Source organism: Uloborus diversus, unplaced genomic scaffold, assembly GCF_026930045.1.
Source record: "Uloborus diversus isolate 005 unplaced genomic scaffold, Udiv.v.3.1 scaffold_888, whole genome shotgun sequence".
Classification (NCBI taxonomy): Eukaryota; Metazoa; Arthropoda; class Arachnida; order Araneae; family Uloboridae; genus Uloborus; species Uloborus diversus.
This window is the reverse complement of record NW_026559108.1, coordinates 28755-53964: the sequence shown is the minus strand read 5'-3', so window position 1 is coordinate 53964 and position 25210 is coordinate 28755. Positions and strand designations below refer to the sequence as shown.

General features: G+C 32.8%; 1 protein-coding gene across 1 annotated transcript in view; it reads right to left on the bottom strand.

Moving 5' to 3' along the window:
* LOC129233995 (integrator complex subunit 4-like protein 2) overlaps positions 1 to 19967 on the bottom strand; it is a gene marked incomplete at its 3' end in the record, with an annotated part of 41951 nt that extends 21984 nt beyond the window's left edge. The window contains exons 1-5 of the mRNA XM_054867904.1: positions 19847 to 19967; positions 19590 to 19736; positions 5987 to 6256; positions 2808 to 2975; positions 840 to 979 (exon numbers count right to left, since the gene is read on the bottom strand). Coding sequence (XP_054723879.1) covers positions 840 to 979; positions 2808 to 2975; positions 5987 to 6256; positions 19590 to 19736; positions 19847 to 19900 — 779 coding nt within the window. The remainder of the gene's footprint in view (positions 1 to 839; positions 980 to 2807; positions 2976 to 5986; positions 6257 to 19589; positions 19737 to 19846) is intronic.
* Between the last annotated feature and the right edge of the window lie 5243 nt (positions 19968 to 25210).

Sequence of the window (25210 nt, the reverse complement as noted above, 5' to 3'; positions counted from 1 at the left end):
GGGGTGGGAGAAAGCATAAAATTGTATATGTTTTGCCCCCACCCCTCTTTAATAGAAGGGTTTAAAAAGACTAGGAGAAGGTATTACAGTTACATGCATGATAAATAAGTGAGATTTTACTATGTGTTATAATTTTCTTTTACTGTTTAAATGCCTATTCCAGAATTTTTCCGAATTTTGGCCAGATTTAGGGATGCTGCACTTCATATTATACAGGTCTTGAGCAAAGGGATTTTATAAACAAATAGGAACTGATTAGTGTGTACAAAACAAAACAGAAGCTAAACTGCCAAAAAATGGTAGTCAATAAAACATATCAATTAGCAAAATGTTTTAAAACACAACATAAAAAAATATTCCTCATTTCTAATTGCCTATTTTTTAAATGTACAAATAACTTGTGTTTTAACTCATTAGACTCTAGTATGTATATCTAATTTCAGCATAAATGTTTTAATAAGTTATTCAAAATTTATTATTTAATTCACTGATATTGTGGTTGATTATTATCACAGAAAGAAAAATTGAATTTTGTTTGTTATTAGTAAGTCGCAAAAAATGGCTTTTAATAGAAACCTAAAATCTAAAACATTCTGAAGAGAATCACTGTATTTCTGCCGCTTCCATAATTTTAAAGTTCAACTGTGCAAATAATTTCACAACATGAATAACAAATCTTTTGCATTTGTGTTTCAAATGTTTACAAGCTGTAGAAAAACAAGGCAAATGCATGCATAATGTGAAAAGTACCAGAATATTCTATAAGGCAGAAAGATAATTTTGAATGTGAAACAATGTGTGATGATATTTAAACATTTGTATCAAGATACATAACTTACTTTTCACAATGTAAATGACTGATAACATCAATAAGTTTAAGTGCTGCCATTCTGACACATTCATAATCATCAGTGAGTGCTTCACAAACTATTTCATAAAGAGCAGATTCAAGTTTCAAACCTCTTTCATGAAGGTGAAACTGAAAAAAAAGGGGGGAGAAAGAAAATTATATCAGTTTTAATAATACATCTTTTCTAGTACTTATTTTTAAATGCATGCAATTGTACAGCCAGGGCCGGATTTAGGGGAGGGCAGGTAAGGCTACTGTCCTGGGGCCTCCACAACAAAGGGGCCCCCATAATAAAATTTTTACAAAATATCCTAAATTTCATGGGTCATGGGATGTATTTACTATTAAAGTGCTGATCGAAAAGAATGGATGCATACATATATATCAAAACATTCGGGTATATATCAAAGTATCGGATATTTTCGAAAATATGATGACCTCTTTGAACCCTGATTAGGGGCCTCCACTCCTTTGTTGTCCCGGGGCCTCCACACTTCCAAATCCGGCCCTGTATACAGCAATTATAACAAATATGAAAAAAGAAAAATCAATACTTTCATGCATTAGAAAAGTAAGGTAAAAACTTATAGAAGATTAAAACTTTTTTCAATCACATAAAATATTTTTCTCAGATGAAGAAACAAAAATAAATAACTAAACTTTTATGAACTAGAATCGCCTCTCAAGGAACGAAGGGTGAAAATTGCTTCTCTTCTTCTACATTTTAATGAAGCAATTGCCTGTTTTGGTGAAATTTTGATGGTTGAAATTTTAACCCTAACTCCAGGGCGGTCATTCCAAGCTCGTCAGCTTGCGAGATCGAGATCCTCACTCCCGTGATTGGTTGTGACATAGAAATGTCGCAAAGTAGTATTCTAATCTACTCAAACCTAGCCGCAAGCTAAGTTCGAGTAGATTAAAATGCTACTTGGCGACATTTCTACGTCACAACCGATCACATGAGCAAACATCTCGATCTCGCAAGCTGAGGAGCTTGGAATGACCACCCAGTATACTAACACTAAAATCCAGTAGATAGCGTTCATAGTTTACCACTTTTTAGTTTCTTCATTTCTCTGAAATGACACAGTCTTAACAGTAAAACAGTTAAGTTACCAATCGAGTTCAGCCTTGTCACAATAAAGCCTTTCACTGCATGTTAAACATTACCAAAAGGCATTATCAAATTATCAAGTCATGGCGTGACTTTCATTGTTGAAACACGCATGTTACTCAAACATTGGCTATTATATATATGAGAATTAAAGCAGTAAAATTATCTATTTAAATAACAAAAGCTGGTTCTCTCTGATGCTAATGGTTAAATGATTAAAAATATTTCTCTTTAATGTCAAGAGTAATCTTTTAATCAAAGAATTGTTGAAGCATAGAAAACTGAAAGAACATTGTTTTGAAACTTGAAGGAGCATTTAGTTTATCCAGACAAATGTATGTTCAGCAATGGAAAATTAATGGAATTAACAGGTTTTTTTTCTTCAAAATACTGCTATACTTCAAATACTTTTTATTCTGTAATAATAGTAACTCTTATATTAATCTCTTTCATTCTACAGAGAAGCAGCTTGTGGAATAATGCAATGAATGTGTATCATTTTGAAAATCTAAAACTAAAAAAGTTTCCTCTAGTGTATGAAATCAGTTGTTAAGGTAATTTTGCTGTCAATATTAATTTAAAAAAAGTTTTGGACAGAAATTTAGGTTGTTGACAATTATGTCAAAAACCAAATGGGCGACAAGACGATATAAACTGCCCTCCCCCCCCCCAGTTAAAACCGGATAAAACTTCCAAGTATCAAAAACACCTGCTAGCCCTGATAAATATACTTACAGAATTACATACAAATTATAAAGGGAAAGGGAACATAAAAATATAAATTAACAATAACCTTTTATGCCTTTTAAATGATTAATGATGGTCAAAAAGGAAAATACTTACAAGAGCATTTAAAGCCTCAGTACGCACTCTAGGTTCATGATCATGAGAGTATTCAGCCAGCAAATGCAAAGTCTTTTGAAAAGACTCTGATTTGTCATCCAAGGCAATAAAATCAGCTATTACAGATAATGCAGCACATTTCACTTCATGACTGTGATCATTCAAGTACTAGAAATTAATACAAAACATTTTTAATGCCCTTATTAATTGCTTTTTAAAAACAAATACTTGCACTAAAAGTTGCACAATAATAAGTCTATGTAATTTCTTAACACTAGAATTACGGCAGGGGTTGTTTTAACCCTCTGAGAAGAAAGCTGCATAGTCATGTTATACATTTGTAAACATTAGTTTGAAATAAACATATCCATAATAAACAAGGCCATATCCAGAATTTTTTTTTCAGGAGGGGCTCAGATTTGCAAATTTGCCCTAACACACACATACAAACACACATAAAAACATTTAACATAGAAGATGTTTTTGGTCTCAATTTTTTATGTTTCCAATGTTTTTATTTTATTTTAATTTCTTATTATATTTTTAATTCACCTTGTAGTGGTAAGGATTACAAGAGAATGACCTTTTAAGTGGGATGCAGAGCATCCATAATTTCAGGGGGTCTGGGGTTTTTTGAAAAATAGATACAAAAATCTGTATTTTGAGGCCTTATAAAGGGTAATTGAGACTGCAAAAAAATGAAGAAAAATACGCAAACAAAACCTTTTAAAAGTTATGCATTCTTTTGCAATTCAAGATCAATCAAAACAAAAATTGCTTGCTCGACAAGAGGAAAAATGAGGGAGGAAAAAAGAGAAGCACATCGTCATTTGCTCATATCTGCTTTTAGTATAGTTTGTTTTTGATCACTTCCCCCAACATCTTCACCCCCCCCCCCCATTTCATCATATTCCCTATTGTAAAAATTGTACAAAATAGTTTCAAAAAAAAAAAAAATGGTGTAGAAATTCAGAAAATAAGAACAAAAGAATAATATTCTGGCCATTTGGACAATTTATGCTTTATTTTCTTGATAAGAGACAAAAGATAGGATCTATCAAGGAGCTGAATTTGGCACATCTTGGTAACCAGATACTAGCCTAATCGGAAACTAGGGGCCCAGCCCATGGGGATTCCCTGGCTCCAAATCAGTGCAGTGTAAGCTTTATAAGAGTTTTGGGCATAGGAGGGCAAGTCTACCAAACTGACAAGCCTTTGCCCTGAATGTCCCTGATGAGTTGAATTGGGAAAGAGAGCAAGAAGCCCTAATAAGGGTCTACATTTCAAGTATGTTTTGCGCTAATGAGAACTAGAATTGTTCTTTCTGTATTTCTTCAAATTTTCACTCGTTTAATAGTTATGAAATTAAGAATTAAAAACATAGTTATTTTTCTTTTCTGACATTAGAACGTTAAAAAAAAATTTTATGGTACAAAACATTTCGGGTTTCGGGGAGGGGGGTGCCCGTCGGGGACCCTCCTCTGGATACGGCCCTGATAATACATACAATTTATTTAAAGGATGCAGAGATTTTAAGAACTTATACATGACTTATTTAATAAAATTAAAATACTCTAAAAATAATCAGCACTATTTCAGCTGCATTTCAGAAACTAGCAGCTAATCTTCCCTTTTATGTACAAAAACATTATGAATGCTGCAAGTTCTTGCAATGTTTGTTCCAAGAGGCACTTTTCAGTTTCCGCTCTGTCTCAGCATCAGTAAATTCCAGTATTTGCATTCCTTTTTTCGTCCAAGGGGTCAATGAGTCCTTCCAACACTTCCAGTCATAACCCTTTAATTTGAGTTTTGAAAAAATACCATTTTCTTGAAAACTTTATATGATTACATAGCATGATGATTTAGGAAAAGTCAAGGAAGGAATGAATTATTCTTGAAAATACAGAGGAGTAGTTAGCAAAAAACGTTTGCTAAGGGTCAAAAACTCTAGTGTTAATACAGCAATTGCTAGTTGTTTAGATTAAACTGCTGGATTGGAGGCCTGTGCCCTGGGCATGGAATTTCTAAGAAGGCAGGAATTTCTAGGAAGGCAGCTGTAACATCATTTAACTTTCTTTGTAAAAAAGTGTACCAGCTCTTTAATTCCAGAAAAATAAAGCATAAGAAATCAAGAAAATATGTCCAGGATAGATTTTTTCATTCCATTTCAGGCTAAATTGCTATATTGCTCACTCAATATTAAACACTTTACATTTGGAATCAGGTATTCATGCTTAATCACACTATAAATTACATGCTTATGCAACAATATCAAGGACATCTCTTTGTCGAAACATAGTGAAATCCTAAAACGAATTTCAAGAGGCTCCACATTTTGTTTGTTGTAACAGAAATCAATAGAAAATTAAAAACAAATAAAACTTCATTGCAAATGTTGCGTAAATATTTAATTTTGTTGTTGGAATCCTAAAAATCTAATTAGTTGTTTAAAATGTTACTAAAAATTAGAATAATTACTAAAAAATTAGTAGCAAAACATTAATTACATAGTTTATAGAGCTGAAAAACCGACAGTTCATAGGTTACCTTTGATCACAGAATGAGCAAAGTAGTTGGATGAAAATTGTTCCAAAAATAGCATTACAGCAAAAAGTTTTGTGGCATCAAATTATTTTGATATAGCTGATTTTTGGGGAACAACTATTTGGTTAAAATGAAGTTTTTTCAACGTTATCCTAAAGGCAATTAAAACTGAACTGAACGTTTATTTTATTATAACAAACAATAGTTTGCAGTGCTTTTAGCAGTAATGAGATTTTATTGTACTATGTTTAGAAAAATAATTCATAAATTTTTGAAGCAGATTACCAAAACAAATAAACTATGAACATTCTTTACCTTGCCAAATTAAGTTGCCGTAATTCTCCTTCACTAGGCTCTGTCAAATTTTTCATGCAAACAGTATTTACAGTATGTGTAACAGCACAAAAAGGCATGCAACATTACAAAAACCAAAAAATTATCTTTTGAAAAAATGACCTTAAAAATTTACTTTTGTCATTAATATACATTTGAAAAAAAAAACAAAACTTAAAACCTCTTTCATAAGAAGTTAAAGTGGAAAAAAGAACCAACAATATTATTCTGGCTTAATATAATGTACATGAGAAAAGGATGTTCATTCATATGAATTTGCAAGCAAATTCCTTAAATCTCACTTTTTTAGCCAGTTGAAAAATATGAAGATGAAATTTGTCATCTGTCTCAAGTTTCTTGGTTTGGTGAAAGGTGGAGAGGAAGACTGCAATAACTTTATGGGACGTTTCTCCTTTCAGAAGAGGTTGCAAGTCATCAAACAGCTTACAGACTTCAATTAAGTTTCCTTGCACCATTTGAGAGAGGATGCTGATTAATTTTACCCTAACTGCTGCCTCTGGTTCTTTTAGAAAGTGATCGAGCAAAGTGTTGTACAATGGTACGGTCTCCACCTGAAACAAAAAACGGAAATAAACAAATCAAAATAAAATGAAACATAAACATCCAATTGCAACCATTGTATGATGCAGAACATACTCGAAGAAGGGTTTGTTAGTCCTGAAAATTCCAATTTTACTCAGTCAAAAATAGTTGGTCAACACTTAGTTCACAGTAGCCATTTTTTTATGATTAGGAACCATTTTATCCAAGACTTTTTTTTTTGGAAAAATCGAGGGATATAATGCAGAGAGGCATATGAAAACAAACTGAAATTTCTTTTTTTTACATTTCTTCCTCTCCCTCCCATTGACGTATCCAAGGGGAGCTTTGAGGACATCCCCCCTCCCCTGGAAACAAAACATTTCCTTTTTTGACCATAAAAAATGACTATAACTATTCATATATAATAATACTATAAGTATTGTAAGTATTAGAAGTTAGGGGGACAGGAGCCTGTAGACTAAGCTGTCAAAAGAACTCCTTGGCTCTCGGCGGCCCTAGATCTTTCATAAAATTTTTAGTGGTAAGACCCAAGAAAATAATTGGGTGTAAAGTTAACTATATCCTTCTCCGAAAATGTCTTCTGGTTACGCCCTTGATAAGAAAAAAATCCTTCATAAAATTTAAATATAAAACTGAACACAATGGAAAACAGAATTGCAAAAACAGAAATTTTAAGCTTCAACAAGTGCAAAACTCACCCATTTACCATTATCCCAAAAGGTTAGAATCGATCCTAACCAGGGAACTACATGATTAGTACAATTAGTGATTAGGTTTGGGTAAAATACCCAATGGGCCTATACAGTGGCGGATTGGTTAAAAAAATCGGCCCTGGCATAAAGCATGCCGCGGTCCCATAACTCCTAATACTAATTTTTACCAAACAATTGGGAAACAATGTCCCTTAAATATGAAGAAATCATTCGTAAAATTTAATACTTGAAAAAAGAAAAAAATAATGGAACATCCGTTCCATTATTTTTGTGTGTTTTAATGGTGAATAATTGATTCAAGATAAGCTAAATCTTGGCTTGTAAAAACAAAAGGGGGGGCGAGGGGGCAAAATAGTCTATTTAAATATTTTTAAATGATTGGAGCATCATTGATTATTTCCGTAATAATATCTTCTAACATAACTTTTGTTAGAATAGAAAAGTTATTAGGGAGCCGCGAGTTGACCCCATAATTTTGTCAAACACATGCAGCAATACACAAAGAGAAAGAGAGTAGATTTATTTTCTTGCTTATGGGAGTCATTGCATTAAATATTAGCAACATAAACCTAATTGTAAGTTCAACATTAGGTCAGAAATAAGAGGTCCAGGGGGTTTCTTCCCCGGAAATTTTTTAAAATTTTATTCTTAAAAACGCAATTTTAGATGATCTCTGGTGATGTAGGAAGAGCGGAAGTTCAAAGGCCTTCCTCTGGCAATTTTTGGAAGTGAAACTTCAAAATTGAATTTTTATATTTTTCTCAATTATGTTAGGAAGATAGCGTCCAGGAAATTTTCAAAATCTTAGCTCTGAAAACTCGGTTTTAGAAGATTTTGAGTGATGTTAGTGAAAGAAGAGATTCGAGCAGCATCCACCAAGAATTTACTTAAAATGAAGGCTTAAAAACGTGATTCTAAGCTTTCTTTGATAAAAACTAGGGCATAGAAAGTTGTTCAAAAGTGATGTTCCAAAAAACGAAACTTTAACTGACCTCCTATGATTTTAGGTGGAGGAGTAATGGCGGGGCTCTCCCTAGATTTTTTTCTAAAATTGAAGCATTAAAACCGAGTTTTCTGACGTGCTTTACTGATGATGACGAGAGAAGGGGGGGGGGGCATTCCTTCAAATTTTTCGTACTGTAGATTTGGAAACAGTGTTTTAAATATCTTTCGTAGTATTAATAAAAATAGAAGATCGATGGTGAACTTTCGAAACTAAATCCTATCAACGCAACACTGTAAACGGTCTTTGGTGTTGTTATGCGTATACATACACCTTAGAGACTCCTGTTACCTGTCACAATTATAATTTGATTGTTACAAAACACAATAAGAAGTACAATACAATTTATTAAAAATGCAGAATGATTATAATTATAAAGCTGCGTGATAAATGGCATAAAAACCAAAAATTGTTACCAAATGAAAATAATTATGTTAAACCAAACATAGACAATGTGAATCACTATGTTCTCGGGGTGAGGGGGAGGGGGGAAAGGACTGAAAACGAAACAGTTTATTAAATTTTAGAAACACCAGTAATTTTTTATTACATGAGTTCGTAATTTAAATTTAAAAACCCTAAACAAGATAACCCCCTTTGGAAAAGAGTGAAAAGAGGATGTGTATTAATTTATTCTCATGAGGATGAAAGAAAGTTGTGCAAAGATTTTCGGAAGGAAAAAAAGAGAAGGGTTATATTTAATGTAAAAAGATGAGATTAATGGAAGATATAAAGGTCTTGTGTGTACCTGGGAGTTCATGACAATATGACATGAAATTTTACGTGATACAGAATCTGAAAGTGAGAAACGAAGTTATGTAGATAGGGTAGTATATAGTAATATGTAGACTATGCCCAGTTACAAAAATTGTTTGGTGTCTAGATTTAATTTGAGGTTCTAATTTAATGTCAGGGAATAGGTCAAAAACTCTTCTGCCATGATGTTGTTATAAGAGAAGGGAGATTCGGGGGTTCTCCTCTTTTTTTTTTTTCTTTTCAAGATTGAAGCTCTGAAAAGGTAATTTTAGACAATCTTCAATGATGTTATGGGAAAATGTTCAAGGGTCTTCCGAAATTTTTTCAATCCTGATTTCTGACGCTCTTCAATGATAGGGAGGGGAAGTTTCTAGGTAGGTTGCACCGGAAAAGCTCTCCTCGAAGTTTTTCGAAGCTGAAATCCCAATTACGCTGTTGTGGGCCATCTTTTATGACGTTAAAATAAGAACGTTTTTCCGAGAATTCCTAAAAAGCAAAGTTTTAAAAACCCACTTTAGGCTAGCTGTGGTGACTAAAAAAGGAAGATATAAGCTTTTGGATCCCTCTCCCCTCTCTCCTTTTGGCTACGCCCCAATCTTTATTTATCTATTTATTTTAACTACTGATAAAAAAAAAAAAAAGAATCACCATCCTACAATTTTCTCTTTCAAAACCATTTAGACATAGATTTTCCATAGTAAAATTTTCAATTTCCAACCTGGTATTTTTACTTGCTTGAAATGCAAGCCATCTGCGGCCGCAGGTAAAAAAAAAAAACTTTTTTTGAACTGACCTGATACTTTGGTGACCTTAAATAACCTTAATGACCTTTGGCCTTTCTTTTCACTCTACATTTTATTTTAATTTCATAATCTTCTTCACCTCTTGATAAAGTTTTGTTTCGCACTTAGAACACTGGTGTGAATATTTATTTCAATATTTTCAATCTCTCTCGCTGTATTTTAATTTTCTTCTAGATAAACCATATTTCGGGGGCCTGTGTATTTTTCTCCATTTGAACTCTGATTTTCAGGAATATATTTTTTATTAAAAAAAATAGGAAAGGTAAATGGTAGAAAGGGTAGGTTTGTCGGCGATCCCCCAGATCCATGTTTTTATTTCTTTTTAAATCTAATCACTTTCAAATTTAACTATCTTAATTAAGGATCTCTAAGGGTCTTAAACTGTGGATTTGAACGCTTCGAGGGATACTGAGGGAAATTGAAAACTTCATTTTTCGTAAAAAGTGTTAGAAACGCACATTTCGGAGGTCATTACTTGAATAGTCTTAACAATATAATATTTTGGATGCTCTAAAATATGTTTTAAAATTGCATTTCATGTTAAAATTTTATTGAAAAATGTCACTTTTATTGCAATTGTTATTAAACACCATTCATAACAATTGTTAATTGTCATTCATAAGTAAAGTAAATGTGAATTGTCATTCGTAACTAAAACTGACAATTGGGCAAAAGTATTTTAACTTTTTAATACCGCCAACGTTTTCCTGTTTTTTATTGCATTACTAAAATGAAATTGGCGGCTCCATTTCTGAAAAACTGAGGTGGTGTAGTATCCCCCCCCCCCCTCCGGTCCCCTTGACGCCGGCCTTACCCCCTCCACCCGCGTCGCGGGCTTGAGCCCATGCGTTAAGAGGGATTGAAGCTAGAGAATTTACGTAACGGTATTTACATTTTGTTGTTTGTAGACAGGGCAACTGAGTGGCCCAAACATGACCGGCCCACCTGGGAAATGCCCGGTTGCCCGCCGGCTGTATCCGCCACTGGGCCTATAATCAGCTGGGTATAAAAAAAAGTAAAAAGTGAATCAATGATAAATTTTTATCTAAATGTGAAATAAAATGTTTAAAATTGATACATATGTGTTATACTGTTTACACAAGTTTTTATTGAAAGATTTGATCAAGTTATCAAAAAATAAATAGTGAAACAAAAAACCTCTACTTACAATCTTTTAAAAAAAAATGTTGCTAGTCCAATTCACTTTGTAGATTTTAAATCCAATGATGCAAGGAGATAGTCTAAAACAATCATGCTTGCTGGTTTACCTTTTGTTTATGAAGGACAGAAGCATTTGAAATTAGACAGCATGTTCAGCTAAAGACATTATAGGATTGTTAATTGTAAGACACGAGTTCACTATTGAAGTGGAGAAGTTTGTGAGGAGCAAGTGTTAAAGTAGCTAAGTACATTTCAAGTGCATCAGTTACGTATACTTCAAAAGAAAGAACTTGCAACATTTACAATTAGATTCACAGGAAAAAAAAAAAAAGACAGAGCCGCTAAGCTCACATATGGGTTATTCTTCAAAAAGTGTAACTTTTCTGTCACACGCCTTTTACAGTAAAATATTTAGGGAACACTTCATTTAAAAATGATTTTTAATTTCATCAAAAATACATCTATTTAAACTTGCCAACAATTTTTTAATAATAATAATTTTTATTTTAGTACATTTTTGGTTCACAACATGTGAATTCTCACCTCCGGAGCATGTCACACTTGCTTAATAACTTGTTTAATTAAAAGTATTTTTTAATTAATTTATTGGTTTATTAGTTTTGAAAGCCTTGAAAAAGCTGCATGCTTAGTTTTTAATTTTTTTACCACTTTTATTGGTACTTTTATCAGTGGCGTACCTAGCATGGGTGACACCCGGGGCAGTAATTTGTGGGTCACCCCCCTACTAACTCAAAAAATAAATAAATAATAATAATAATATTTCATGCAAACATGAATTTTATACAATATCTAGAAACAACTACATTTGTGTTATAATGAAATTTTAAGTAGGATATTGTACAAAAGACTAATAAAAACAATAAACGCTTTTTATGCCCTAGACACATGTGTACGTGGAGAGGTCAAAAAAGTAAGGTGGTGTAGGCAGACCTGGATTTACGTACAAGCTAAGCACACTCTAGCTTGGTGCCCTCCCCCTCCCCCCTTTGTTAGGGGTCTCGAACTCCTGGATATTAGCATGATTCAGTCCAAAAAAAAAAAAAAAAAAGGAAAAGTACTTGAAAAAATTAATTTTCCTTCCTAGTGCTTGAAAACCTTAAAAATTTGGAAATGTGTGGTTACAACCACAAATGGGTGGGAGAGGAGAGATGCCAATATATATCAAATTCAGCTCCTTGCTATATCTGCACCAAAAGTGTAAAAACCATGGTTCTCACGTTTCTGAAACATATTACAAATTTTTGTGACTCACATTTTCATATCTTGCTATTTATAGAATTCCGAATGCAGTATTTTCGAAATTCTTTTATTATTGCTTGCTTTTACCTTACTTCTTCTGCATATTGTCAATCTGTTTAGTGCAGCGGAAAAAATACACTACCTCTATTCCTTTTCATTTTCTGTCCCATTTGTAATTGAAGAAAAGTTGTCATGTGATAAATCTAGTTTCTTTTTTCTTTCAAATTTAAAATAGCTGTTTCTTACAAAGTAAGAACAGGACTGCAAAAATTTACAATCAAGTACTAAAATATCAGAGACTGGAAAGGACAAATGAAGAGCGTTAAATAATTTTTAATTGTTGTAGAGGCTTTGAAAAAATTAGATAAGTCTTTGAAAATCCTACGCAAAGTGGGCTCCAATTTTATTTCTTACCAAGTCTATAAATAATGAACATGAACTGTTCGAATGGGCAGTATGTTACTCTCTTTTTACCTACTAGCCGCCTGCGGCGACCAGCTGGTCCGCCTTTTTACGCCATTCGCCTTTTTACGCCAGGGGTGCTGCCTTCGGCAGCTGCTTAAATAAATTTCGTGGCGGTGTCAATCAATCTATATCCATCTATATCATTAATAATTTGAATAAAATATTTTCTAGATCTGTCTCCAGTTTCGTCGTTTGGAATATTTTTAAAGGAGGGGGAGGGGAGACACAAACGACGTACTCTTCATGCAAATTTGGTCGAAAAATAACAAAATGCACTTCCACTTTTATGTGAAAGCATTGTTTTTTCAAAGTCATGGTGTATGTGGGGGAGGGAGGGGGCATTGACATCCAATGTGCAAGCAGCCACCTACGACGGCTGTTTAGCTAACTTGTCATTTACCTTTTTACTTCAAGTTTGCTGCCTTCGGCGGTTTTTTAAATAAATTTGGCAGCAGTATTAATCAATCCATCTCTATCTTTTTTTTTGTGCCATTCACATTTTTACGCCAAGATTGCCCCCTTCGGCGGCTATCTACCTTTACAATCTATCTCTACATTTTCTTATCCATCTCTATTTATTTTGACCTCCTCACCCATTTCCTAATAAAAACAAAGAACACTCAAAAAACCGCTTTTTTTTATTTAAGTAGAGCAAAAAAAAAAAGCTCAAATTCCCCGTAGTGTGCAAAAAGTAGCGTTTGACAAAGATAAAAAAAATCTCGCTGTTTTTATTGAATTAATGTGCACAACTATGAAATGTAACGTAATATAGATACAGCGAAAGGTCCAGCTTGGGGGGGGGATGGAAAAAGAAATAAATGCAATCCCTAAATAAAAATAAAAATTAAAAAAAGGAAAGAAAAAAAGAAAGCGCTGCCGAAAAAACACGTGGTCATCACGTCGGAAAATGTAGAAGTAAGCTATATAGTAAAAAAAAAAGATTAACATTGCTTGCGATTAAGATTCCATCGTAAATATCGAATCGAAACCCAAGTAGTGACGTCACAGGCATAAAAGATTGAAGAACGCTTTTTTCGACTGATGCGTGAAAGGACATGATGTGTTCAGCATTAAAAAAATTGTAAAAAAAAAACTATTGCGTATTTTTAAGAACTTTTTTCTTCTGAAGAGGGCGAAATGTTTTTACTATTACCAACTTAAATTTCAGAAATGAGGCTTTGATACTTCTCGCAGGATGATATTAGAAAAAAATAAAACCCAGAAGAACATGCAAATTAAAGGTTTTTTCAAAAATTCATAAAAAATACAAAAATTGCTCTATCTTCAAATTTTTTTTTGTTCATCATATTTAAAATTAAATTTCCGACACTATAGTACCAAAAATATTTGTCTGGCGCGATTGTTTCGGTTTCTGTGAGGTTAAAAGCACTAAAAAGTGCTAAAAATTACATAAAACATTAAATAACTTTTTTCTAATTAAAATATCAAAAATCGAAGCCCGAGGTGCACAACTTCAGCAAAAACTACACCTGTATACCAAATTTCATCTTCCTAGGCCTTACCGTTTTCCCGGGATGCGCGCCACACACACACACACAAACATCTTTTTTTATTATATGTATAGATTTTCTAACAGCATTTCTTTTAAAGCATTTTTTACTATTGACCATTTTATATTTATTCATTGCTATATTTGTCAAAGGATTGGAGGGATGATTAAAAACTAATTGTACTGAAAGCCGATGTGAACAAGAAACAATGCATTGTCTTTTCTCTTACAGTGCTCTTTCTCTCTGTCAAATGCTGTCATTGATTTGTCGAATCAAAAATAATTTTTACTGTGAATTATCTTAATTTGAGAAAGAGTATTGCTGAATTTTATACATATTATTGAAAATTTTTTCCTGGGGAGAAACACCCAGATGCCCGGTCCCCTACAATCGGGGATAAAACATAATCCACTTAAAGAATAGTCCTGGATTATTCTTGATACCCTTCTGTTTCCCAAGATCAATCCAAAAAGGACATCTTGGAAAACACATTGAAAAACGATCAAATAAGTAAAATTATTGCTGTATCAGAGAAAAGAGACAAACATAGTAAAGAAAAACAAACTAAAAGATTTCCTCTTGCATCACCGAGAGAAACATTGTTCAAACTACAAAAGGGACCCCATACCTGAAATAGCTTAGGGCCCCATTAAGCCTAAATCCGGCTCTGGTTGCAGGAAATTGATGGATGATTATCAATTTCAAACGTATCTTAACACAGGGAAAGATAGTGGGAGTTCAATCTTTTGGTACATGAGGTAGTCACTACTAGTTCTAAGTATTGACAGTGTGAACCTAATCCTGAAAAAAGTATGTTCCTGACATGAAGTGGGGTGGAAATAAGGGATTTTACAAATTTTCAAATTAATCGGCTTGAAAATGCATTTTAGCTTCATAGTTTTGAAAAACTTGCAATTCCACTTTGGGTGTCAGCCCCCAGACAGGTGACAGAGATAGCCCCCTCCCCTCCCCCATAGCAAAGCCACTGTTATTATATATCGTCGCCTCGAAGCAACAGTAAGATATCTAATCCCAGAAATAATATTAAGATATCTTACTGTTGCTCTGAGGCGACGATATGTTGTCTTATTCATATTTTAGAACAAAGTTTCAGGTTAATTCCATATGTGACAGACATTACATCACACAACTATTTTCCTTAGTTTCAGGTACCAAATATTAAAATATGTTAATAAATTTTGGTGCACTAAGACATTTTCATGCCCTTATTACACACAAATAAAAAAAATATTATGTTGAATTAAATATTTGAGTTATAGAGTAATAAAACACTGACAGACATTACAAAAAATTGACATGGAAATGGGATGATGCCTCGTTGTTATCCCATTGCTCTGAATTTTTTTATGTTATGTATTCAAAAAAAATTTTTTAGTAAAAAAAGAATGTTTTCTATGATCTATTATCTGAGTAAAAAAAGTAAAAATTTCAAAAAAGGATTTTTATTAAAAAAATTTTAGCTGTGGCAGACATTACAAGATTTTGTGACAGACATTACACGTGCAAATTTTTATTTATATATCTATCAATAAATGAAAAATATTTACTTCCTATAACATTAAATGTTACAAATTGAATGTTTGAATGATATGAAAGATGAAAAATTATTAAACTATACTTATTAAAGTTTGAGAGTTTACCGAAGTTGGATCAACTGTTGTCGCTACTATTTGTGTTTTCTTATACCACACAGCATGGTCTTCTGACTCAAATTTAAATAGTCCTTTTATTTTGGCTGGTACTAGGGTTTCTTTTAGTTTTGAGTTTTTAGGAAGTAATGACAACTTTTGCTAAATTTTTGTTATGGACATAAATTAAACTTCATTTCAAAAAAAATTTAAATTGTATAGTTTTACTTAGGAAAAAAAATAAATAAATGCATGTTATTATAGTATGTTAATAGTTTAAACTGTACTGCAATTAATTTTGTTCATTTTTATTTTGCTATTTTCATATAAATAATAGCAGGTGATTGAGTAACCTGCGTGCTTCAACAAGAAACTCGCGCCATGGCATGATAACTTGATAATATAGTAGACCCTTGTTTTATGCAGGTTTATCTTACACGGTTTGAGATTTGACACCTTTATTTTGTTTTACGCAAATGAGTTTCAGTTTTATGTGGATGTGGCCATGCTAACAGATAAAATTTCCCCCTCTGTCGAAATCCACACTCTTAAAGATTGCAGATTACGGGTAATCAACTGCATTTTGGTGTGCTAATAATCAAGCTTGGTTCACTGGAGACATTTTATGCAATTGGTTCCAGAACTCTTTCCAGATGTAAAGTTATTAAACTCACACAGTTCAGAACTCACGGGAAGAAGAGCTTTTAGGAGTGACAAAAGAGGTCAAAACCAACGAGGATACCAACGTCGGTGACACACAACCAAAAATGTTCACATTGAAAATTTTGAGCCACTCCTAGACAACAGAGATGATCTTTCTGATTTGTTAGTGAAGGAAGATTTTATCATGGAAATGACACAATTGATCATGGATGCATTAATGCTCTGCAAAGAATTACAGAGAAAAATTCTTATTGGCTGCAAAAGAAATGCATGTTGTGCATATATTTGATATAAGTACGCATTAAACTTATTATACAATTAGTCATCACTAGAATTAAGTATTTTGTTATCTATGGAACCAAACCCCTATTTTAACACAAGTATTAGGCCTCAATTTAAGCAGCATTCCTGTGGAATGTAACCCCCGTATAAAATGAGGGTCTACTGTATGTTTTGGTAATATTTAACATGCAGGAAAAGTTTTTATTGTGATAAGGCTGAACTCGATCCGGTAACTTAACAGATTTACTGGTAAGACTGTGTCATTTCAGGGGAATGAAAAAACGAAAACAATAAACGCTAGTACTGGGGTTTAGGGTTAATTCACTGGTGTTAGGGTTAAAATTTCAACTATCAAAATATCATCAAACAAGCAATTGCTTCGTTTAAATGTAGAAGAGTAGAAGCAATTTTCACCCATCATACCTTGACGGGCGACTTTCTAGTTAGAATTAAGCATTTGAAAATATGGTACTTTTTTTGTTATTTTTATGAAAACCTGAATATTATACTTCCAACTAGGAAAAAAGAATATTATTTAACTTTTATTAAAAAAACCAATGCAGTATTCTAAAAATATATTTTATGCTTTAGAATGATGTAAAATATAATAACAAAAACTGCAATATGAAATTATGACCCAATGGCTTCACTTTTCACCGAATTGCTCTTAAATAAACTAGTATTACAGACATTGCACATGTAACTCCCCTGACATTACATATGTGACAGACATTACACATTTAAAAATCTTCAATGTAATTCAATTTTTTAAAATTAACTACATGGGCATGTTTCTTATAACATAGAATAGGAGGAAATATAAATAAAAGTATAAGATATAAACATATCCTTGTTAAAACTTAAAAACTTTGTTTTTATTTTTTTGTGAAACATTACAGGTCACGGAAAGATTATTCTAAAGCCTTTAAAAAACTCAAAAATATTTATCAATAAATTTGATGTTTTTTCAAGTACTTATGAATCAATTTTCTTGACTAATAAAATTTTTGAAAAGGATCTATTTAAAATTTTAAAGTTAAATTAAAATCAAAGTCGTAAAATTTAAGCTTGTAGTTTGGGTCACAGAATAGGGAAGTTGCAACCTATCAAATGTTCATATTTTGGCTATTGGATATTGTTAATTGACCCTCAACTAAAAAATTCACCATTGCCGAATTTTAAAACACCGTGATTGATTTTTAATGATTTTTTTAAAATCCATGCACAAAAGTGCGTTCTTCTGAAACGTCACGAGCTTACGTCACAGGGGGCTAATGGGCAGCCTTCCGCCGAAGATCCCTTGTTTTCGCTAGGGACATTTTGAGCACACTGATATTTTTATTTTTTAGCAATTCAATAATCCTTTTGAACACACTATGGAAGCAAGATTCGTTAAAGCACAATCTTAAATAATCTTCCTCAAGTAACATCAATGATGATATTCGAATATTTCCAAGAGGATGAGAGGTTTAATGTTCAGAAACGCGAGGAGATAAGTCTTTTACGTTTCGTCTTCGAAGTCAAAATCACGTTCTTCGGTTTCTCCCCTATCCGAAGAGCGCATGACGTCACTTCCTATGCCATTTGACGTCACAAACGCTTAAACTTTAAAAATTAATTTAAAAAAACTACTTATAGTATCGCAAAAAAATTTTCACCTATGATATTCATACATGTTACTCTATTATATAAAAACAAAATTGAAAAATCGAAAACTTCCCTATTAACTCTAAAAATACTTCATAAAAAATATTAAGATATAGTAATAGCAGTGATTTTTATTAATTTCAAAAAATTTGATTTATTTCCTGCACATTATGATCCAAAACTAAAGTTTTGATGAAATTTAAAAATTAGCAGCTTTGTCCACTAATTCATGGAACTAACCTTCAACAATATTTAAAAATTGCTACATTTGATCACATTTTAGTGGGCATGTCCTTTTAAAGAAATGCAATGCAAAAACAGTAAATTTCAAGGTTATGAACAGTTTCCGTAGAATAGGATTCTTAAATGAAGATATTCTGAAAAACGCACAAGAGAAAGAAATTCCAAAGAGAAATGCATAGGGAAATCTCTGCTTACTTATAAAAGTTTAAACAAACTCATTATTTAGTAAAGTCAGACCAAACAACGTAAGTAGAAGCACAAATTTGTAAATTACAGCAGACACGTGTTTCGGCGTTACAGGGAACGCCTTTTTCAATGCAAAAATAATGAGCTTATGGATGAAAAGACATCCGACAAAAGCCAAGAGCAAATAAGCATGCAGCTTAAAAGATAAAAACAGCGGATTAGCCAAACACCAATGACAAAGTTATAAACCGATCAGGAACCAATAGGAATGCAAGCAAAGGTCAGGAGCTTTCGCTTAGGTACGAACCCAGAAAGAAAGAATTCAATTGGACAAGGATTAAGCCGAAGCTTAAACAAAAAGAAAAGAAATTGTCAGTAAAAAGAAACAAATTGATTTCATGTTCTGTTTATAAAGAGGCAATGAGTCTTTTGACAGTCCTTAAGAATTTTTCTCTGTAATTCTTTGCACAGCATTAATCATCCATGACCACTTGCGTCATTTCCATGAAAGAATCTTCCTTCTCTAATAAATCGGAAAGATCATTTCTGTTGTCTAGGAATGGCTCAAAATTTTCAATGTGAATGTTTTTGGTTGTGTGTCACCGATGTCAGTATCCTCCTTTTGGCCGCCTTTGTCACTCCTAAAAGCTTTTCTTCCAGTGAGTTCTGAACTGTGTGAGTTTAATAACTCTACTTCTGGAAAGGGCTTTGGAACTGATTGCTTAAAATGTCTCCAGTGGCCCAAGCTCAATTACTAGCAAGCCAAAATGCAGTTTATTATGTGCAATCTGCAATCTTTAGGAGTTTGGATTTTGAAAGAGGGGAAAAATTTTTCTGTTTGTGTTGCCACATCCGCGTAAAACCGAAACTCATCTGAGTAAAGCAAAATAAAGATGTCAAATCTTAAACCGCGTATAATCGAAACTGCGTAAAATAAACCCGAGTAAAACGAGGGTCTACTGTAATACATATCATGCAGACCAATAATAGTGTTCTTACTTCGCCTTTCAAAAGCTCCTCAATTTGAAGTAAGAATGATAATGATTCACCAGATGATGAATTTTTCAATACATCTAAATCATGTTCAGTGAGACTGGATGTTTTCTTCATACTTCGGAAACGCTTTGCTGGTTTTTTTGGCTGCTCCTAAAATAGGCAAAAAAGAAGCAAGTTCTTCACTATCAGTAATCTTGGTGACAGAAGATTAATTTTTAAAGAAAATCTCAATTGTGAGCTAAATTTTAAGATGCACCTACTTGAGAAGACATAATATATTCAGCAAGAGCTCGCTTTTTTAAAACAGCCGTCATTTTCACTTTGTGTCGTATAACAAAAATTTCTCAAATGTCTGCAACAATTGCAATGTTTTCTACAAGTTATAACATGGTTATGAACTAATTTTTTACCATTTAAACTAATTTATAACATCCTTATCCTTTCACAGCATTACACTTCATTAAATGCATATGCTCAAAAACAAGAAGTGAGAGTTTCAAGGCAATGGTCTTTTCTCTCTAACACATCTACAAACATGGGGGGATAGAGACTGTTTAATTCATCCTCTCTTTTCGATGTGCAAGTTTTTGTGTATGTTCAAGTTTGTTTTTACCAGCCTTGACTTTTGAAAAGTATTTTGAATGTCTTGTAGAGTACCTACTGCGATGTACATTGTGTTCACATGTTCTTGGGCATCAAAAACTTCTTCCTGCAAACCATTTTGACTTTTGACACTTCACCAGCCGCAGATAACAATTTTCTCGCTACGAAAATCAAATTTTAAAAATATTTTTACAATACAAATTTATTCCTTGATTTGTGTTTTTTTTGTTTGCAACCGTAATCGCTATTTAAATGGATCGATCAATGGATCTTCCGTGGGGTTTTTTTTTTTTATGTTACTTCCGTTTTTTATCTAATTTTAGAGCAAAATTTCAGATATCATTGTCTAAAAATCAGAAATCATAGCAAAATTTTGTTTTCCCACACAGTTCATTGTGTTTTCTTGTAATAAAGGCAGAAATAGTCCTTCAGTGACGTGAAATCTTATTTACGCATGTCACGTGAAGTTAAGGCACCCAATCAGATTTATTGAAATGGCTACCACCGCCAAGCTCGTTTTGCGGAAAAGCGAATCGTACGCAAGCTGCTAAATTTTCATTTCGTATCGAAAATTAGCGGTGTGAAACGCTGAAAGGGGTTTCCGTGATGGACAAACCCAAACACTAATTGACATGTAGCGTCTATTGCTGGATGTTATCTTTTGTTACGTTTTATGTTTATTGTTGTTACTTAATAAATTATTACAAGTTTCAATTGTCTAAAAACATATTTTAAATTCGTACACATGTTTTTAATTTGATTTCTTGGTCGCCATCTTGATGAATGTTTATCATTAGTACATATTTTATAACACGAATTAATGTGAAGTGTATTGGTATTATATGACACGTTAATCCCAAATAATTGATGATTCATAAAATATTATGATACCAAAGATGAACTGAGTACTTAGTGTGATTTTCGTAGTACCGAAACGGAAAGCATGTCTTATTCTACTACATCGTTAGTAAATCTGTGGGAAAAAGGAGGTAAATAATGTAAAATTTTCTTATTTTGATTTGAATTGTTCTATATAAATGATATTTTTCTTTAAAATTCTATTCAATGTCAAGTTGTTTACAAATTAAGTTATTTAAAAACTACTTTTTCTCTTGTTTTAGGCAACTTTCATTGTTAAAGTAATTTTTTAATGCATTTATAGAAGTGTCCTTCGAAAATATTATCTAAGATTATTATAATTTTTTTCTACAAGTTTTGATGCTATTTCCTAAGCTATGAAATACGTTCTTTCTTATTCACATTACAATACGGACTCGGATGTTTCCAAAGTAATCCTTTCTTATTCTTTATTCTGCGAATCGACCCCCTCCTCCCTTGATTCTATAATGAAAGTTGTTTTATATTGTTTTTCTGCTCTTTAGCTAGCCTCTTATTCTCTGTATTAACTTAAAATCATGATCGGCAAAATTTAGCGAGAGTGGTGTTTCGCGAGTGCGCTTCCCATCTTCCGTACTTGAATTATTACGCTATGCCCGTCAATTTTATTTGAATCTCAAAAAAAATAATAAGCGATTGAAGAAAGAGTAGTATACTGTTATGTCTCGAGTTAAAATAGAATTTCGTACGCTTTTATTTTCTTTTTATATTTATAGGACCCCCGACAAACAACTTTTCGTTAGTAGGGACTGTGCCAAAAATTCTTTTTTTTTTTGCCCATATATTCACTTTGAAAATCTTATATGAGTATTGAATCAATCTTATATCGTTAGTTACACTTGATTGGTTATAACATTTTCATAAAAGAAAGTAGGTTATATTAAGTAGGATTTTAGATATATTTCTATAAAAGTTTTGGTGTCTGCTTTTGTGAATAAGTAAGCCTAACACTTAGTACTTTTGTTACAGTTTGGTTGAAGTTTAATATTAGATTTATATTTTATGTGGTACTAGTGTCTAAGCAGGTTATCTAGAATGGGCAAAGCTTCAAACATGCCTCGCAAAAAGTATAGGGAAGTTCAAGCATTTCTACTCAGCTCTACATATACCTATGGAGTTATTACAAGTATCACAGATGTTTTTAAGTCGATAGTTGGGGGTATAAAAGTTAAAATTGACCAAAATAAGTCCCTGGAAGCAAATTGTGTTGGAAAATGTGGCAGAAAATTATAAAAAATTCACTTACCAACCGTAGAACAGTGGCGTTACACAAAGAGAGTTTTTGGGGCTTAGTGCCCTTCCCTTTTTAGGTCGAATTTATCGCAAAAATTAATATATCATCCAAAATTTATTATCATCTCAAAGATTTTTTAAAAGTTCTGTCGTTTTTAAAGAACATAGACATTGCTGGATTACGAGGGGGGGTGAGGGGGGGTCTAAGTGACATCTGATTGGTTGGCAGCACCATGGGGCAGCATAACATACATCTGTTTATTTGTTTTCAATTTTACTGACACAAAAAGTTAACTTATGAAAATATTATTAAACATCTCCTGAAATTCGGATTAAATTCTCATTTTCGAAAATGATCCAGCGGCTTATAAACATGGGCGGATTAATAGGGGGGGGGGGGGGGGAGAGGGCAATGCCCTTCCAGTTTTGGGAAGACTTTCCATCTAGCAACAACATGCCTTCTAAAATCTTAAAACAAAAATCATAATTCTTTGAATTTATTTTCTTTTTTGAATAGTTAGTTCAAAAGTCAAAATTAAGAGAATAGCGAATGTAATTTTCTGATGGGGGAAAAAAAAACACTGTACACTGTATTACAAGTAGAAAAGCTGCCTCTGGGGGTGCTGAAAATGTGTCTAAAATGACTATTTTAGATTGAAAACCATTGGAGCAAGTATGTATGTACATGAAAATATAGACTAAACAAGCTATGCATTCAGCTGCAATAATTGATGATCGTTTTAACAAATCAGAAGCAAAAACGAAAGAAGAAAAGTCGTTGAAACTCCTAAGCAATATATGCTTCAAATTTATTTCTTGTCAAGTGTATAAATTATGAATTGCTCAAATCGGCAGCAACTCTCTTGTTTACCCATTTTCTAAATTTGTCCACCATTTCTTTTTAAGCATTAACTTACATTACAAAGCACATTTAAAGTATATAACTTTTTAAAAAAAACTGTTGGCCCATTTTTTCCCGAGATTTTGTCTGTCCAATTACCCCTTACAAGGTTTCAAAATTCACTGTTTTGTATCCTTTTTACAAAATTTCCTCGGGGGAAAAACCTCCGGGCCCCCTAAAATTGGAGGTATTCTATATCACACTTAAAAGGGAGGCCTGCTTCACTGTTGATATCAGTTCCTCTCTTTAGGTCAATTCAAAAGGACAGCATGTAACACATTACTAAAGACGACACCCACAAAAATAAAGAATGGCTTTATGTATTGCAGGAAAAGCCATAGGGGAGGGGGGTAAAGATGTTGCTAAAAAAACTGCCCCACACTCCAGGAATTTAGTCCTAAAATCCCCCTATGCTTCCAAAAAATTTTTCTCTATCACCAAAGATTGTCCATACTAGCACTTTTCAAACTACTATTTCAAAATTTAACGAATTACGAATGAAAGTCCTAAATCCCCCCCTCACCCCCAACATCTTCAAAGAATGTCTAAAATTGATTTTAAAACTAAAATTTCGAAAAATAGCGGAAATATCTTTGAATTTATACCTTCCCTTCCATTACCAAAATGGTGGATACATTCGTGTTTTCATGATTTCAAATTTCGAAAACATTCTGATGGGGGGGGGGGGGTCTATGAATCTTTTGTCCCTAGCATCACCGAGGAGAGGTTAAAGTACGTTTTTAAAGCGACAATTTAGAAAAAAATTCTATGAGTTATTCCTTGAAATTTCAATTTCGAAAAAATACCGGTGGAAGGTCTCCGAATCTTTTGTTCTCAACATCACCAAAGATCGTCTCAAAGCGCATTTTAGAGCTACAATTTTGAAAAAATCCTAGGAATGCATTTCTAACCAATTTCTTTCTGTAGTGTAGTTAAAGCTGGCTTACAATCCCATTTTGAAGACTTAAGTTTCTAAAATTTTGTGATACACTTTTTCCTCTAACGTAGCCAATAATCATCTAAAAATGTATTTTTTGAACTTCAGTTCAGAAAATTTTCTGGGGAGGGGGGGGGGTCTTGATCCCTGTTTTTTGCGCAAAACCTGCACTTACAATTGGTGTAATTATTTGTTTACATCAAATCTTATTTAAGTGGTCTCTGAAGCCTAAAAGCTCAAATGTAAGCTGGGCAATTCCACGGGAATGGGGAACTGATGATCAATTTTTCAAAATCCTTTTTTTCTCACAAATTAGGTATAATTTTCAAGGTTATGAGTTGAATTATATGAAAATAATAAAAATTACCCCAAAAGTTTATGTTTATAAGAGTTACAAGCCTTTGAACAGAGGTATTTTCGACATGCTGTCAGAATGGATTTTTTGATATCTTGTTGGAATTGGTATTTCAAACTAGAGTTGCAATATTTTTCACATTGTAACTGATTCAGATGCCTGCCACAACACTTGAGAACAAATGTAGCACAAAAAATGAGACCTAAATAAAATATTTCCGTCTTTAAAAGTTGATTTATAACAGGCACTTTGATAAAATTATGTCCGACACTCAACTGTCTAAAAGTTTGAGCTGTATAAAATAGGATGGAATATTTTACAAAACATTTTACCTGCAAATCAGAACATCAGTTACTATTGAAAATGTGCAATCCCAACAAAATTCAAATAAATAGTTTTTTCCTATTTTATGGTGTCGGACGTAACAAATTAATTACGTCCGACACCACATTACGTCCGACACCAAGAATTTTAAAATTGTTACCTCGTTATGGTTACAGAATTTCTCTGATTTAAAACAGAAGGGATAGAGAGCAGCGATAACATTTCTTTATACTTTAGTCATTAAAATGTCTTTATTAGTAGGTACTCTTACTTAAAAACATTTTTTTTAAACCATGAAACTGGTAATTGATTAACTGGTCCAATTTGTTACTTAATATTTTTTTCCTAGACGCACTGACCTTATAAGGAATAGT